Source organism: Channa argus, chromosome 15 (genome assembly GCF_033026475.1).
Source record: "Channa argus isolate prfri chromosome 15, Channa argus male v1.0, whole genome shotgun sequence".
Classification (NCBI taxonomy): domain Eukaryota; kingdom Metazoa; phylum Chordata; class Actinopteri; order Anabantiformes; family Channidae; genus Channa; species Channa argus.
The window spans coordinates 19,733,493-19,751,301 of record NC_090211.1 but is presented as its reverse complement, the minus strand read 5'-3'; the positions used below and the strand labels follow the sequence as shown (position 1 = coordinate 19,751,301).

The following is a 17,809-nucleotide window of genomic DNA, read 5'->3' as shown; positions in this document are numbered from 1 at the left end:
CAAAGATGATTGCACACACATCTCTGGCAATTTGGCTGTTTACCCGACTGCTGTAAGGGTAAGAGAAAATTTTACTGTTAACATATAGCATCTAAACATTTCCTTTTTTAGAGTTTATGTGTTGGGTATTTGATTATTTTGCACCGTCTCAACTATCTACTGAACTTCACATACACACAGAGAAAATATTGCACAGAACGCAATAAATGTATTTTCAATTTAATTTTCTTTTAATATAATCTTATTTACATTGTAATTTTTCATAAATGTTTAGTACATAGTAAGTTACAATACTCTTGCATCCATTACACAGTGAACTCAGAACCTAGAAAATGCAGATTGAAATGATACTGCATAACAGTCATCAATCTACAACAGATCCCAAACTTTTCCACGTCGCTTGCTCAACATAGAACGTTTTTTTTTTTTTTTTTTTAAATTTCATTCATTTCTATGGAGAATTCATGACTGTAAAGACTTTGTTCATTCGTGGCAGTCTTGAGGACAATTACTACTATTCTAAACATTCAGGCTGTGAAGAGAAGAGAGACAGGTAAAGACACATCAGGGCCACAAAGAATGTAAAAAAAAAAAAAAAAAAAAAAATAGTGAAATGGATGATGAAACATGAATGAAAGGCTTATGAGATTTTATTATACATGTCACATACATCCTAAGAATTCCTGATGCTGACTCCTTCCCATCATCACTGCTTGTTTGAAAGAACATGCAGGTCATGCCCTCAGGCCTCTCCATAACGTCAACAGAATTTAAAGTTAAAATGATAGAAGTGAAAGGCACCGACTTTCACTTCAATACATGTAACATGGTATTTAAACCACTAACACACTAATAATAGTTTTCATACACCGACAACAGCATTTCTCAGCAACAACATGAATGTTAAAAATGTAACATTTCAATAAAACCCACTTTGTGGGTTACTCAAATGGCAAGTGAATTGACCCTTCGACTCTGGTAGAGGGGGGTGGGGGTGGGGGGGTGAAGAGATTAGTGTGGGCTCTTTGTAGAGAAGATAGCAGCTTGGTCAGTAATCACTTAGTAATAAATAATAAAATATCAGAGTGGATCAGAGTGGTCACAGATACAAATGGGAAAAACAAAAGTTACCAAACAGAGGAACAGGCTCATTTGAGTTTGTTTTTTTAAACAGTGTCTCATACACTCTCATACGTGCACACTCATCTCGCTCTCTCAAACACACACACACGACAGTGGTTAAACACGGAGAATGGATACTAGTCAATCAACCAGCTTTTCAGACAGTAAGACGATCAGTCTCCAACTGGTTCTTCACACATCTGATTTCAGCGTCTCGGTTTGCAGACTTGTATGGGATTGGCCGATTCTGTCCGGTGTGACATTTAAACATTCTGAAGAATGACATCATAGGTTGTTAAAACGTAAGGATAAAAATGCTTCTTCAAAACATTTGAAAAAAATGTTTAAAACTGTTTGTTGTTTCATTTTTTTCTCCCTCCTGCTGTGCTTCCTCCTTTAACCCCCAAAAGTTCGGTGGCGAAGAGGTGGCAAGAGATTGTGTGTTCTTGTGACGCTTGGCTGCTCTGTATACTGTGTATACTTAATAATCTGTGTGCATGTGTGTATATACTGTATGTAAAATATCAAATAGTTGTGTGCAAGCGCAGGTGTGACTGTGTGTTGGTCTTAGTTGTGGATTCATCACTCCACAGCGAAGCCGCAGGTCTCCTCCACAGCAGTCAGCAGTTTCTCATAAAGTTTCTCATAAGACTCATAGGGGGGGATGTCTATCCTGTTAAAACTATAGACATAAAAGAATAATTAGCGCACTGGCAGGTGACATGATGCAAAGATATTTTCTTTTTATGTACCTACCATGTGTGAGCCTTGGGCAGGTTGTCTGTGTTGGCATCTATCAAATGGATGGTGAAGAGCCTTGGTCCTGCAGAACCTGTAGATCCTTACACACATACATTCTAGTTATCACTGCTCTATTCTGGTACGTCAGTGTTGAACAGTGACATGTATTGAAAGTTACCACAACTACAAATTAAATAGCGTCTTCTCAAAATTAGTGGACATTTCCCTTGCCATTGATTTTCAAGAGACTCATGGAACTTATTGCAGAGGTGGGATGTTTTTGACCAGCTAGTTTCTGTGGTGAAAAACATTGTTTTTTCGCCAGATAATGGAGTTTATAGAGCCATGGTACGACATCTACATTTAGACATTTGGCAGACACTTACTAGTTACTAGTGAGGTATAAAGCAAGCAGAAAAATCCAAGTCAAGGTGAAAACATTAGAGCAAAGGGCTATGAGAAGAAGTGTATCTATTTCATGGATGGCAAGATAGAACAGATAGGCAGGAGTCACAGCTTTAAATCTGATGTGGGCAGACCCAGGAAGCAAGCGCAGAAATCTGAAGTGGTTTGACGGGGAGTCGTTTTGGGCTGATAAAAAATAAGAAGTGCTGCTGCGGTGCAGAACACGTGGAGGGGTTTGATTGTTCATGCTGGTAGCCCTCTCATCAGGGAACTGCAGTAGTCGAGAAGAGATATGACTTGCACCAGCACAATGAGTTGCCTGTGTATTCAGAAAGGTCGGTTCTGTTCTTTCTGAGGGTATAGAAGGCAGATCTGCATGCCCTGAAGACAGAGGAGATGTGGTCGGTAAAGCTCAGTTGGTCACCGGTGAAGACCCTTAGATTTCTGGCACACTTAGAAGGCAGAGATGTCAGAGAGACAGGCAGAAATGTGTGAGGAGACAGTGGAGTCATCCCGCAGAAAGGACAGGAAGAGCTGTGTGTCGTCAGCATAGTGACAGGTAAAGCCATGGGAATCGATTACAGAACCATGGGCATAGCATAGTTGAAAGAAGAGGACCAGGAACCGAGAGGCTGCGATAGTTAGAAACGTGCCCCCTCAAAGACCTAAGCCAGATCAGAGTTGTTCCAGAGAAAAAAAAAAGACCAATGTGGTTTCATTAAAGTGTCTTTCTGTACTTAAAGTGTTAAGGAAGATGCTCTATTTTATTTTAACTCTTACAAGTGCATGGAGTGATTTTATGTCATACTGTCAGTTTAAGTCCATTTCACCGATATATTCTTTCATGTCAATATTTTCAACTGATAAAGGTAAAAAAAATAGTAAGTTTAACATTTTAAACCTGAACTAAATAATGGAGGTAAAAGATAGTAAGTCCTAAAGACATAAAGATATAATTAAGATAGTACATCCCAAAATGAACACTGAACATTAGGGTTACTATAGGTAAATATAAGTCGGAAACAATTTTCGCTGATAACTAACACTAAAGGTATTGGATCAATTTGAGATCCATAAAATATGGATCGGGACATTCCTACAGAAATGCCTTTCCACTGATATGATACAAAACACAGGAGGACATGATATTAAATATTGTAGGTAATCAGTCCAGGAAATTTGTGATGCACATCAAATATATTTTCTGATTTCTTTGACAGAATAAAGTAGTCTTTACTGCAGCCCTACAATAATCTGGGATGCTCTATGATTGTGATGGCTGTGGAAAGCACGCAGTGCGCAGACACAAGTAAAATATATTAAAGTTTAAAGTAATTAGTCTCGGGCACATAGGAATTGTTCCCCATCCTTTTCTTGTCTGCCCACCCTCACAAAGGCAGATATATTGAATACGATGACCAAATGCTAAAATGCAAAACACGCCAGAACTGATGAGTGTACAGCACTGATGTACTGTCTCTGAGCCAGCGCATGACCCACCCTGCAGTGCTTTGAAACCCTGTAGTGGGACTCTGGTGGAACCCGTGACGAACTGCAGCAGGCGTCCTCTCCTCTCCTCACTGAAGGCCTCCACTGCCTGCCAGAACCACCGCACCACGTTGCTTTCACTTGTGCAGTGCTTCAGGCGAGTGTTTGTCTTCCAGTCTGCAAGGTCGATCTTCCCCAATCCACCTATGATTAACTGGGGAAGAATGAGAGTAATAGATGAAGAAGAGGCAGAGGACACCAAGTGGAAATGTGATGAATTAGCACTACAAAAACAACAAATCATCATCGTGGCAGATTTGCTGTTCACAGACAGTACTTGTACCTCGAGTTCTTTATGGTCAAAGGGTTTAAGGAGGTGCTGGGGGATAAGCTCACTAAATCCCTTCTGTAGAGCCAGAAACTGGGCTTCAATTCCACGCATGAACCTCCAGTTCACATACAGTCTGAAAAACACAAATCGCACGGACCGAGTCAATAGTGCAAAGAACTCTTTCTGCTCAACAGCTGAACGGTTCACCAACCGTATTTGGATAACACCCATAGGAAAAACACAACTGTTATTACCTGACATATTCTTTCTTGTTTTCCTCAGTGACAGGGATATTACGACCATTAGGTTTGAGTTCGTGTTGAAGAAACTTCCCAAAAGCATTGTGCTCTACACAGAATGTGTGGTCGAGTACTGAAGTGATGTCATTTTCTCTGCACACATAGCAAACAACACCAACATAAAAAAATAAAATCTGTCCTCAATGTCAAATCACAAGACTGAGATATAGCTTCATGATAACAAGCCTGTCGGACTGACTTTACTTGTGTGCGGGCGCATTTACTCACAGTATCCAGACAAGGCTCTTATGCAACTCTGGGTCTGTGGTCTCCAGGTCGTTAAGCTGGATGGGTTTGCCTAGCAGCTGTTTGTAGAAGGGCAGCGTAAAGCTTCCATTGATGTAATGACCGTGGAAAACTGCCAGGCCCATCACACGGCCCACAAAGTGGAAATATGAGAGATGGTCCTAATAGAAAACAACACAAAGACAGAGCCGGGGGTTAGAGGTCATCCCCTCATACAGTCCAACCATCAAGTGTTGGTATGTACTCACAGGGTTGATGGAGGAATCAGGGTTGATCTGTAGTGTGTAGATATTGTCCGTGGAGTACTGGAACAGGCCGTAGTAGGGGTTCAACATTTCATGACATAGCAAGTAAAGCCACTCCCTACAGAAGATGACCACAGTTAAATGTTTAGCAGTACAATTACCCACAACAACTGGACATGAATATTTTGTTCATCAAGTAGGTATTCAGTTTTCATTTTTGGTATTTTAAAAACAAATGGATGACTTCGATTGTGTACAGATCCTGCCTCTGAAGCGCTGCTCGATTATGGCAAAAATTCTCTACTGTTTTCCTGAAGACACAACGTAGTTTTAAACAAGCAAGTCGCTTCTCTCACTCACTGCATTATGGTTTATTGTTAGGTTCAGATCCCAAAGCTTAGGTGTAGCTTCTGGGAGGTGAAGTATGCTTTCCAGTACACATGCATTTCCCCTTACCGTAATCCGAATTGGGTTCTCATTCCAGTTCTTCGAGAGCCTTTCTTTTCTACCCTACCTAGCGCTGATTACCTGGATTATGTGTGTGCAGTAAATAAGAGGCTAGAAGTTACCAATTCACATTGTATTCCTCCACTCCACACTGATCGAAGATGGTATCTTCCGATAACAATCAGAAAAGCGGCTTTGAGGACCTGGAATGAGCTACTAACCAGCTACTTTTGACCAATCCTAAGCCCTGAATCCTGCACATGGTACAGGGAAATAAATGAAATAAAGTCTTCTCACAGACACTGCCGAAGTCATTGGCTGACTAAATGCAGACTCAAATATATACATAAATCATTCATATTTTCAGGCAGAGAAATGATGAATTCCTCTGCTAAAATCTGGAAAGCTGCAAAAAATGATTGTCACATACAAATACCCAACTGCTCACAGATAGCAAATTACCTGGCCACCCCACCGTAGTCCAGGCCCTCCTCTCCCCTGAACTTTACCATTAGCCGCTTCTTCAGGTCTTTGGGCCTCATCTTCATTATCTGTCGGTACGACTCCTATCACACACACACACACACACACACGCGCGCGCACACACACACACACACACCTCAGTTCTTTAGCTCAGTATTGCTGTTTAAAACATTATTATTTTATACTGTCTTTAATACTTTTTTTGCACTTCGTTTGCTGTTTTTTCTGAAGAACAGTTTGTTGTAACTGCAGTACGAGATGAGTGAATTAATGTAAACATTGACTGTATTTCTCAAAAAACAGTTTCATAGCCAGAGTAGAACTGCCTGATCTCTCCACACGTGTACGAAAGAGACTTATATCTGGTTAAGTTACATTTAGGGAAAGAGATAATTGATGTTTTTTTTTAACAGGAGTTTTTTTTTTTTTAAACTTTCATCTTCTACCTTTCAAAAGACACACCTGCACCCACCTCAAAGATCTCCTCCCGGGACACCTCTATACGACAGTGTCCTGCTTGAGGCTGCTGCAAGGAAAGCTCGTGACGGAGCAGCTTCAACTTGTGGACCAAATCTCTCTCATAGCGTGCTGCTACATCCCCGTCCCCTCCAACGCCGCCCACCCCTCCGCCTACTCCCTCCTCGCCCCCTACGTCCATCTGGGGGCCTTGGGAGGATTCTTTTGCCTGAGACTGCTGGCTGGAGTTGGGAGGAAGCAAAGCATTAAGGAGGACATGACAAGAGGGAAGAGTGCCAAGAGGGAGTTGAGGAGCTGACAGACAACAAATAAAAATTACATACTGTTCATTTGCCAATAGCAGCTAAATCCCTCCAAGCCCACATTTCTGTGTTTTACACAAATCAGCATTATTAACTGAGCTGATGTCTGTTAGTAGGTCAAGTTCAGCTCTTTCTGACCTCAGCACTACAGCTGTGACAGATCCGATTAGCAGCATATTAAACTTATTTTATATGCATCAGGGAAATCTTCCACCCAGGTGCAGACTGGTTAATGTGAGATTTGTAGCATTTTTAGTACCTTATAATGGTGTGTAGGCGCGGGTCTGTAAACTGTGTGGTGCGGTTGTTGTGGTCCACGAAGTAGATTCGGCCCGACACGGTGCTTCGGACCTCCCAGCCCACTGGCAATGGACCAAGTTCCTCGCAGCTCACGCTGGCCAAGTCCCTGCACCAGTGACAAGTAACCCGACTGAAGCTACTGTGCTTTTAATCAGACCTCAGACTCACACTTGTAATCGTACATACTGTGCTTCTAACCAGTCACACTGGCCTAAACCCAGACCCAGGATGACAAAGGAAATAACCTGTGTAAGTAGTGCAGGACAAAATAAGTATATACAATATGGATTTTTAGCAGTTTAAGGACAAACAACAGAGATGAGTTGTTTGTTTATAGGGAAACAGCTTGACACCTTTTTTGCTGTAAATGTCTTGATTATAATTTGAATTATCCCTGCTACAGAATCAGAATAATTTGCTGCACTTGCTCTATTTGTTCTGTTCTTTTTGTCATATTCTCCACTGTTTCTTCCTCCTCTGCTGCTGCAAGGACCTAGTTTCTCAGTGGGGTTTATTCAAAGTTCATTTAATTTCAAATGTGCTTTTCCTAAACATCAATAGCGTGAGGTGTGATCGTACCTTGGTATTCGAGGGTCGTGCCAAGTGCTGACACCTGTCTGTGTGTGAAGGAAGTACACCTGCCCCTGCACCGTTGTTCTCTGCTCTGTTTTGAAGAAGAAAACAAACAAGAATGTTTCAAATGAAGCCAAATGAGGGTTATTATGTTGGTTATCTGAAAGAGCAATTTGTACACGAATAGCTAAAAATTTAAACGGAAAGCTGAAATACTGATCAACACACACACAGGTTTATTGCTTCGCATTGGGCCCACCTCCAAGTCCCAGTCAGAAACCATCCTTTTTAATCCCACCCCCTCCACCAGAAGAGGACCAAAAGTCTGAGATAAGAGCATCAACCCTATCCCCCGAAAAATAAAATAAAAAAAGAGCAGGTAAACTTATAGGTGGAAAACAATTCTGAATCCGTAAATATTTGTTGAATTAGAAGTGTTTATGAAATTGATGATTAAAATTAGTAAACTATAATATGCATAATAATCATATAATATATATACATAAATAAATATATACATATTTAATTTGTATAATGTGTATTTTTACAAAAGACAAATTCCATTTGAATTGAAAACCTTTAGTATACATATTTATCATTGGGTTATATTAGAATTTTTCAGGTTTCAAGATTAGTATTTTAGATATTTCTTGATTTTATTATTTTAAATTGACAAACATATGGCCTCCATCTGGCTCCATAGTTAGGTGTGTACATAGAGTCAATATGAGAGGTCTACGCTGGAAAAATATCAAGGCAACTAAATCTGGTCAGAGAAGTGTTTGACAGACCGTATCCCTCTGGCAGGTCAGGAGGTTGGTGCCCGTGGGGTCTGTTCTGAGGTGTGTGGCCATGGCCTCTAGAGTCCTGTCCTCTAATACGCTGCGCCTGAAGACGGCTCTCCTGACTGGGAGAGTCAAGTCGACAGTTCCCACCCCCAGCTGCACCAGTGGGGTCAGAGTACGGCAGCGGCTCTTCGCTAAAACATCCCTCAAACACAGGCCTACGCACAAAAACACAAACACACACAGAACTGAAGTCCTTTTTTTTTTCCTTTTAGTTAAATCACATGCTAGGTCAACTGCTTTTTATTTTGAACTCAAAGACGACTGAGACTAGATTAACCAAATAATTATTATGACTAAACTGATCCTGCAACAAAAACTTGGTCCAAGCCATGCTTCTCACGAAATACCAGCTTTCTAAATAAAAAAAAAGAAGTGTGTATGCAGTTTACATAGACAAAAACTGAAATAAACCTAAAATAAATAAATGCAGAAACATGAGAAATGCAAGTGTTTCCACAGGACATGAAAGTAAACCATGACTGTGAAAATCATGTAATTAAATATGAACCTGAACCTCCAAGTCGCTAGACTTGACTCAGCCAAAACAGGTGAGAATTTTTTGGTAAATGTGTGAATGTCTTTCGACAGATCCATCATGACAATATCAACAAACGACTTTGAAAATTTACTCTAGGCTGAAATTTAGGAAATTTTGCTCCGTCTTCTCACAGGGTGGAAAGTATCACTTGTTGTATAAGAAAGGCACTGAAAGTCATATGACCAGGGACCATTACTATTACCCTATTATTTCCTACTATAACATTCATTCTCATGTTTCTCAAGATTATTTTAAACTTTTAATATTTATGACTGACACTGGCAACAACTGATGGAGATCCACAGTAACTACAACTTTACTTTTATCTCTACATTGCGCTGTAGGCTCAACAGTCCATGTTGGGCACGAATCAATGTAAAGGATCCCACCACACATCTGTGCTTTGTTCATGTTTTTTCTCAAAGCTCATCAGTGCCATGTTTGTTTTACATGAAGAACATGCAGAGATTTCTGAATTGATAAGGAAATTACTGTCCAGCAAGTTTGTCAATACTCTGTATTGCCAAGTACTAGAATGTACAGTAAGTACTTGTGCTCAACTTTGGAAAAACGTGGTACTGGGAGATTCCTAGAGGTAAACATCTGCAGACATACTCACCCATCATTTTCCAACAGTCCTCTGCAGTCAACCACAGGACCTCCGCTGCCGATCCGGTCTCTCGTCTGCAAGCTCACTGGAAACAAACACAAAATAATGATAGTGAGTAATGACAGTGTGTGACAGAGAAGAAGAGGAAAATGAGCAGATTGGGAGGAAAACAATATGCATAATTTGCATATATCATGCATCTGTGTGTGCAGTCTTACCTACAATCTGCCCCCGAACTGCATCGCTGTCTGAGGCGTTGAGCTTACACAGATCTAGTCGCTGGTCTGGAAGGAGAGGAGAACAGAAATGCATCTACACCAAAAGCCGTTATGTTTAATTCGACAATTATTTGTGTGTATTTATAAAAAAAAGAAAAAAGAAAGAAAATTAACAATAACTCACATCCTGTGTCTTTTAGCCTACTGATAGCATTGGAAAGAAGTCTTATGCAGCCCAGGAAGCCTGCCCCCTGTCGTTTATGGATCTTTTTGTGGTTCCATATACTGATCGTGATGGAATCTGTTTTTCCAATGTAGCTGCAACAGACACAATCACAACTCAATCTGCATCAGATGTTACAGCTAAATAAAACTTTAAATCAGTAATGGTGCATTTAATAAATAATCACATCTTTAAACTCAAAGTGCAACACACAGTAGACTAGTTAAGAACGTGCTGCAGGAGACTCACAGGTCATAGTGTTGATTCCATTTGGGATCCAGTGTGCTCTTGACTGTGTCTGTAGAGTGGCATTGCCCTGATCCGTCCACCACAACCTTGGCAAATGGATCTGGCAGGCCTGCGCCAGCAAACAAAAATTAATAAGTCAGTGCAAACAATTCATTTAACTCACAAGATGTTGATCACAGAGTTTTGCTCAGTATGCACGATGCAACAAAGATAAAGACTTTTGGCAGAATTTTGAATATGACCAATCTGACCAATTAACAAGTTACAGTGTTTAGCTGATACTCTTGGTAGCAGGACCTGAAGTGCAAGGTCTAATGACTGACTGACCGCAAACAGAAACAAAACTGGCATGTTTGTGGAAGCTCTGAGAACATGAACAAACGCCGGATAATTGGTTGATTACTACATTTATGCAGACAGAAGTGTTGTTTTGGTGCCATGTCAGGTCGACAGTTCTCCCCGCTGTGAGGGCACAGTGGGACCACGTTATCATGGCACAGCATGTGAGCAACACCAGTTTGTTTATATCGTTGCTTTTGATGGCAAACAGATCCTTAGAGCATCTCATCACCCTAATGTAAGATTTGTGCACATTAAAACGAGCACAGTAAAAAAAAAAAAAGGTACTTACGGAAGAAGTCTTTCTTTGCAAGGTTCTTGGCACATAATACTGCAAAACAAAAAAATCATTATTAACAAAATACCACACACACACACACACACAAATATGTAAATGATCTCAGAGTGTGTAGGCTGATTCGAATGGATGCTGGTGCAGATAAAAACCATCTGAGGAGGAAGTAGAATAGTTCGAATAATATATGAATGCCAGAGGATGGTAATCGTGCAGGAGAACTTATGCGACAGAGCAAGCAGAAAAGCATCGGCTAGTTTCAGTAGCGCTTGGCGCACACAAACCCACACACACACATACATAGGCCGCCTACAGTATGTGGCAGAAGGGCTTCTGTGCCACAGCATCTTTGTGGATTCAGAGAGCAAAGCTCAAAGTGACCAAGACATTGTTTTTTGTAACTACTTACTGTGTGTTTGGGTCTTTGTTTACCAGAGTGTCTGTTTCATAGTGTGTCACTCTACTTGGCTTTGCTGACAGCGCACACGCGCGCACACACACACACACACACACACACAACTCAGCCACAATGAGGTGATTTGAGGTGTCTGTCACAAGTATGTCTTAATTATAGAGAAGTGAACAAAAACAAGCCGTTTATTTGTATTTAAGGTTGGTGTAATGCACTCAAAGCTAAACACAACAGGTGTGAGAGACATAAAAACTATAATAATAATCACCCTCAATAATAATGTATACTTCTGAAGCCCATTGATGTGAATCTTGTGTTGCCAAAACTTACTAGAATATGTAGCCAACATAAAATGGCACCAATGGGGGGATTTTATATACTTGCCTTGATCAGAATCTTAGTATTACATTTGCCATTTTTCTAATAAAAGTTAATATAATTTTTCTAATATAACTGAATTTATCCTTTATATAAGGACAACTGCCTTAGCAATTGAGCTACAGTTGCTTGAATTTAAATTAAGTTAAATACTAGAATTGACATATTATGGGCTCAATAAAAAAAGCAGAGAATATTAAGTTTTTGTAAATCATTTAAACCTCGTTTTTGATTGTAAATAGGTTCAACATGTGATATTTTATCTTTGTGCCAAGTTTTTTTTTTTTTAATTATTTAAACATTTTCTCATTTCGGGCAAAATGTCTCAAGATAGTTTGGACAAAAAAAAAGTTGAGATGAGCATAGTAGAGAACATTGCTAAATATCGACTTTGATATACTTTTTGCCATCAAATTCAAAATGAGCTGTATTTTTCAAAAAGCAATAAAATAGCTACTTCCTACTGTAAAAACTTTATTCCATAGGAAATGACTGAACGAGTGAGTCTACAGTCTACGGGGCTCTAAGGAACTGATTTAATGTTCAATCCAGTAGAATATATTCTACATCATCAGTTGATTATTTACACACAATGTTGGGGGAAGGAAATGCGCTGCAGGTGCTACCACTTTCATTCCTTTAAAAGTTACGCGAGAATGGGTTCTGACAACTGAATGTCACCTCAGGATCTGGAACACATTTTTTATACAAAACGATTAATCAAGAAAGTCACCTGTGTGTTAATTAAGAATGACAACAACTTTAATTGCAGGCCTGAATAGAAGCCACAGTAAAAGTGGCTCAGAAACCCACAGGGAAGACTCAATTCCAGTGGTCCCTACTGTAAATGATTTGCTACACCACCTGAACTGCGATCATACCCTTGAGATCCAATTAAAATGTGGCAAGACTTGGTCTGGCCCAGACAGCCATGTAGGAAGTCAGTCAGTCAAGGTTTTAGATGTGGTGAGTGTGGTGGTATAGATCTGTCTGCTGCAGAACAGTCCTTTTCCTGTGATTAAGGGCTGCAGGATGTCCTTCCCTCTTCCTCATCAACCTCCGCCAGTCCTCCTCCTCTTGACTCACACATTCCACACCAAGAACTCATCTTTTCTAAAGAGACACAATAAAAGAAGCTACGGAGGGGGAGAGAGTCAGGTTTCTAATTCACCCCTGCCTCCCCTTTCAGGATGGCAGTAAATGAGGACTTTTACTGTCACTGCGGCGCAATCCCCCCCACTCACCCTTTTCTTGACTCTGTCTTTCGCCAGAGACAAGGGACGTCCCGTAATTTTACACATTCTCTCCTTTTCTCACCTACTGACCAGCTCCTCTCTGGCACTGAATGTGTGACGGGGTCTTTTCTCTGTCTCAGGAAATTCATCATTCTGCCAAGGTCGTAGCTGGTACACACACACACACACACACACACACACACACACAGAAGCTGGGGAAAGCCGGCAGGGAAGGAACTTTACTCATCTAATCTTGAGGAAACAAGCAGAAACCGTTAAAGCAAAAGGATGAAACACTGGGCCACCTCTGCACCAGGCCAGCAGTTCCTCTGGAATGTGGAGTCAATGTATTTTTTGTAGCACATCATCATACGGCTCCCACTTAGATTTTAGGGGTGCACCCTCGCACAGTAGCCAGAAACAACACTTGATATTGTTCAGCTAATGAGAAGACCATTAAATTGCAGAAGCTCAGAATCTCGTTAGAATTTATAAATTGCAAATAACAGTCAAGCACAACAAATATCATAAATGCCAACTTCCTGATGCGGCTGAGTGGACTGGACTGATTCAGACAGATTTACAAGAAGATGATGGTCATTTCCTCTGTAACCTTCTCCTCCCAGCCTCAGGAACGTGACCAAATATCACAGCTACTTAGTAACACTTCCTGCAATTGCACACACTCACAAAATACACAAACTATGATGAGTGGGACCTGGGGTCATCACAAACAAGTTGTTACATACAGTATCGGTTTCATCAGAGACTGAGCAATGGTGCCACACTTAATCTCTTCTTTCATATGTCTACGTGTTTTTTGGGCCTGTGTGTATTTGTGGACATTGTGTGGGCTCAGCACTAAGCAGATTAAAAGTGCTTATGCTGCTACCTATATGCTGTCAGAAACTGAGCATGAATTCCCCTTTAGTTCATTTTTTGTGCGCCTCTTTTGTCCGTTTTTTTTCCTGTAGTTTTTCCACAGTCTTCCACTTCACGGCCGTCTTTCCATCTCTCTCTCTTCACCTCTTGTATGTGTCCCAAGTCACCTGCTGTCCTGCCACGGCCCTGTGCTGCTGCTCCAGGAATGAAGTGTTCAATTCAACTACCTGGGACCAAAACCCTGGGGAGCATAAGTTATCTCTGTTAACATTAACTTGCTAGCTGTTTCTATCATTGGTTGACTTTTTCACAACAAATCGTTTTAATTGCAAAGACGGCCTGCTTTGAGTTAATATCACAAATTATTTCCTTGATTATTCAACAACTGTTGTACTCTGATAAATCATTATGTGTGACAGTCAGTCACCGCTTGGTCAGTTCTTTAAACATATTCAGGTTGAGTGCACCCTGCTAAACGGATTGGTGAAAACATCTTTTCAGCATTTCCTTCTCAACAAAGTTTAATACCATTTATTCAGTTTCCACTAAACCATATCAACTTAAAGATAATGTGACATTTTCTTCTGACCTCTTCTTTGAGTTAACTTTAGAAAAAATGAAGTCAAAGACACAATAATTACCTCTCTGCTAGCTAAAACATGCCCATATGAACACAACCCCATCTCTGTAATGTGAACCACTGTCAGACTTGCCTGTTCTTTGTCCATAGCTCCACCACACACACACACACACACACACACACACACACACACACACACACACACACACAGGCCTTTCTGATGTAGGCCAAACAACCCCTCTCTCTGACAGACTAAACAGAGCACTGGCCGTCCGTGCAGCATAGCACTCCCATTGGCTCATCACACATTCTTCACCCAATTACAATTCCACTCATACCTGCGGGGGCTGGGCACAGTCAGGGGCAATAATATCTGTTTGCATCCATGCTTAAATAATTGAGCGAGCCGTTTACACACATCACACATATGCACAAAACACACCCTCCACAGTTTAGAACATCAACACACACTTTCGCTGTTGTCATTCACCTGAATTCATTAGAAACAGTTGGCTGAAAACATGCAGAATTTCTCTTTTTCGCTAGACCAGTTTCCTGGGCTATTTCATCAATAATAATCCAAGTGGATTATTCAGTGTTTATTGAATTTTTTTTTTAATTCCAGAGTTTTCTCTGGAAAATTTCATTTATGAAAAAGACCTACTATATGTCAACAAGCACCATAGTCACATCTTGAGATTTTGTTTTCCTGACCAACAGTCAGAAAGTCAACAATTTCAGAGCTATTATGACATAAGGCATTTCATTTTTTTGCTGTTTTATTCATAGAAAAATTAATCTTGTTCAATTATCAAAATTGTATTTTTTTTTTATACTTAATGTTAATAACATTCATTCAGTTCAAGGTACTTATCTTGTGGATCTGTACAGCAATTCAGATATTGTATGTATACTTGCCAGGACAGATAAATTTGATCCAAAAAAAAAACAAAACAAACAAACATGTAAATGTTGAAGGGTATTATATGAGTCCATTCTGCTCGCTTTGAAAACTATTAGAAAAACAAGGTGACTGAATAGGAGATAGACAAACTACATGTGATGAACCTGTGTAAACAACAACTTCCATCGGCACTTAGGACCCACTGTTACTAAAAGACACCAGCACAGCCAAACCCTTGGGTGTATTATTCGGCTCTAGGTCATAGTTCTGACCAGCAACCAAATCGGTTAGTAGATCAAGACGTCTACCCACAAGCCCAGAAAGATCATTTCCATTTGAATGGAGACTTTTAGATGCCCTATGGTGTCACATTAGCTACAGTAAAAACCATTGTTCCAGCTGTGCGTACGTGAGAATGACTCCTATGTTCCCTACAGACAGTTCAACACCATAATAACGAATATATTTGGGTTTAGTACATTGGACCCAAGAACCAAACCATAGTGTGATTCTAATCTGGGGAAACTTGTCTAGCTACAGCTGACACTGCAGCGAAATGCCAATCAATAGCGACGGGTAATCTAGGCTACCATGTCACATCTAGCCACGGATCAATTTTCAGACAGACTAACAGGCAGGTTGTTCGACATTTGCGTTCATCCTTGGTGCAGAGCTCGGCACATTCGGGTCAAGCGACGGACTCGGCTGGCGGTCGATCCCCCTTCAAAAAATGGGTGTAGCTAGCAAACATTAGCGGTCAAGATGAACTATCGTTCCAGTGGTAATGTTAGCTAACGCTAGCTGGCTAAGTGGCGAGAGCTAGCACCGATAAAGTTTCTAAACGTGGCTGTCGAGTGTTTCTAGTGGCACAACCGACAGCTGACTAGTCGGCGGTGTCAGCTGAAAAGCCTCGGGTAGTGGACTGCTTCTTCACTGGGCTCTCGGTAATTTGGTTAGCACCGCAGCTAACAAGCTAACGTTAGCGCTTGTGCGGTTCTATTGGCCACACAAAAACCGGATGTTTGGGCAAACAGCACCCGAGAGTCTCAAAGACACTTCGTGAGGTTTGCGAAGTAAGAACCAAGTCAGCAGATAAGCCCTTTAGCTCCAGTTAAAACATGCACCGCAAGCGCTTTCTCTCGGTCTCGTCTTTTACCTGTCAGTCGGATTTTTATGCTGGACCCGTTCCTCCGAGTCCCAGGATTCGACATCACTCCGGGAAAAACGATCACACAAACTTCCCGCTGGAGTCTCCCAAAAACACGGTTCGACCAGTTAGTGGGTACACGGACAACTTCAGTTTAAAATCATGCGGTTTGTTTTTGTTTTCTTCACTGGTAAAAATGTATTATTCCATCGCAAAGTCCTGCGCTCCTTTGAAATCCAACAACACGGGAGAACATTTTCGGGCAGGCTCAGGCACGTACTGACGTCATGTTCTTAACGGGTATAACGTAACGTCCTCCCGTCGAGAAAGCGTGTAAGTGCCCGTGAAGATCAGCTCCCGGTAATGAACCATGCGGGCATCCGGTTTTACTTTAATTTTAGATGTAACGAAAAATCCCCTTTGGTTATTTTCGTTATCGTTATTGACAGCAGTTCATAGTATTGTCTACAGCTACATGTCTTGCATTTTTGAGGCACAACCACAGCAAAGCTGATCCACCTGAGCATCATCTGAACCAGCTTCTACTGAAGAAAATAAACTTTATGAAAAGCCCCTTATTACCACGATGTTAACACCATCAATGCCACTAAAATACTTTTCATTTCATTTCATGCATAATTAGTCTAGCATTTTCTGCAATTAAGTCAAAACTGTCTGAACTGGTATTTTGTCTGTTGTATATGTTGCACATGTACGAATAATGAACACAAACTATATTATGAACAAATGCAATTAACCCGTTTAAGAAATTCAAGGCTGCAGAATGTGAAATCAAAGACGACTATAAAATGTTGTTTTGTTGACATGGAGTCCAATATTTGTTGGAGGTTTGTCCAGCTGTGAGCTGCTTTCTGCCTTCTCCTAATATCTCAAATATTCTTTAAAAACCACCAGCTCTAGGATACTTAGCCTCTAGAGAGTAGTGTTATTAAATATTTTACCTTTCCTTTTCAATTTAGGCTCCTCTTAAATACATAGAAAGCAAATGAATTTCTGTGAGATATTAAATGTGTAGGTTTAATATTGCTTAGTTATTCTCTTCACACAAAGGATCTACAATCATTACAATAAAGTTTGGGTGTGTAGGTTTTCACCAGTAACCTTGCCATTTTCACTCTTGCCCACATGAACCCTCCCACACCCCTGCTTCACATTCAGTCTTCTGATATTTAACAGCTTAAGGTCAGAATAGCAAAAGTAAGTTTTATTCAAATAAAAATTGTTGGAATGTGTTTTTCTCTTTATTTAAAGGTTTCTACCAAGGACTTCAAATGCTTATTGAAGCTTTGTTATTGAAACTTCATCATGACCTAAACTGAACCAGTGAGTGTATTAGTGATGCTGCTGGCAAAGTCAAAGTCTTATTCTTCGATGAATATGTTCATGTGTTTGTGGTTTCTTTGAGCAGGTCCAACAGATGGATGTTTTGCTATGGATAACATGATTTTAGAGTTAAGAATATAAAGTCAAG

General features: G+C 40.5%; 1 protein-coding gene across 2 annotated transcripts; it reads right to left on the bottom strand.

Moving 5' to 3' along the window:
* Window positions 1–207: 207 nt before the first annotated feature.
* smurf1 (SMAD specific E3 ubiquitin protein ligase 1) lies at window positions 208–16,604 on the bottom strand. 2 transcript variants are annotated; one of them, XM_067477761.1, is made up of 18 exons: window positions 16,327–16,604; window positions 10,777–10,815; window positions 10,146–10,254; window positions 9,858–9,991; window positions 9,674–9,739; window positions 9,465–9,540; window positions 8,251–8,462; window positions 7,466–7,550; window positions 6,846–6,992; window positions 6,280–6,505; window positions 5,787–5,890; window positions 4,881–4,995; window positions 4,615–4,793; window positions 4,342–4,479; window positions 4,100–4,220; window positions 3,769–3,970; window positions 1,879–1,963; window positions 208–1,804 (listed from the first exon to the last, which is right to left on the bottom strand). In XM_067477761.1, exons 1-18 carry the CDS (start codon window positions 16,379–16,381, stop codon window positions 1,705–1,707), a joined length of 2,193 nt encoding a protein of 730 aa, XP_067333862.1. In that variant the 5' UTR covers window positions 16,382–16,604; the 3' UTR covers window positions 208–1,704. The 2 variants fall into 2 exon arrangements, with proteins under 2 accessions (XP_067333862.1, XP_067333863.1); XM_067477762.1 differs by having other exon boundaries at window positions 1,879–1,954.
* Window positions 16,605–17,809: the final 1,205 nt, after the last annotated feature.

What these genes read in the sequence shown, in the direction of transcription:
- smurf1 (XM_067477761.1), bottom strand. Translation starts at nt 16,381, where the DNA reads ATGTCGAATCCTGGGACTCGGAGGAACGGGTCCAGCATAAAAATCCGA. An exon ending in CACGACCCTCGAATACCAAG is followed by an intron (nt 6,993 to 7,465) that starts GTACGATCACAC and finishes TCACTGGTGCAG; the next exon opens with GGACTTGGCCAGCGTGAGCT. An exon ending in TTGACCATAAAGAACTCGAG is followed by an intron (nt 3,971 to 4,099) that starts GTACAAGTACTG and finishes ATTCTTCCCCAG; the next exon opens with TTAATCATAGGTGGATTGGG.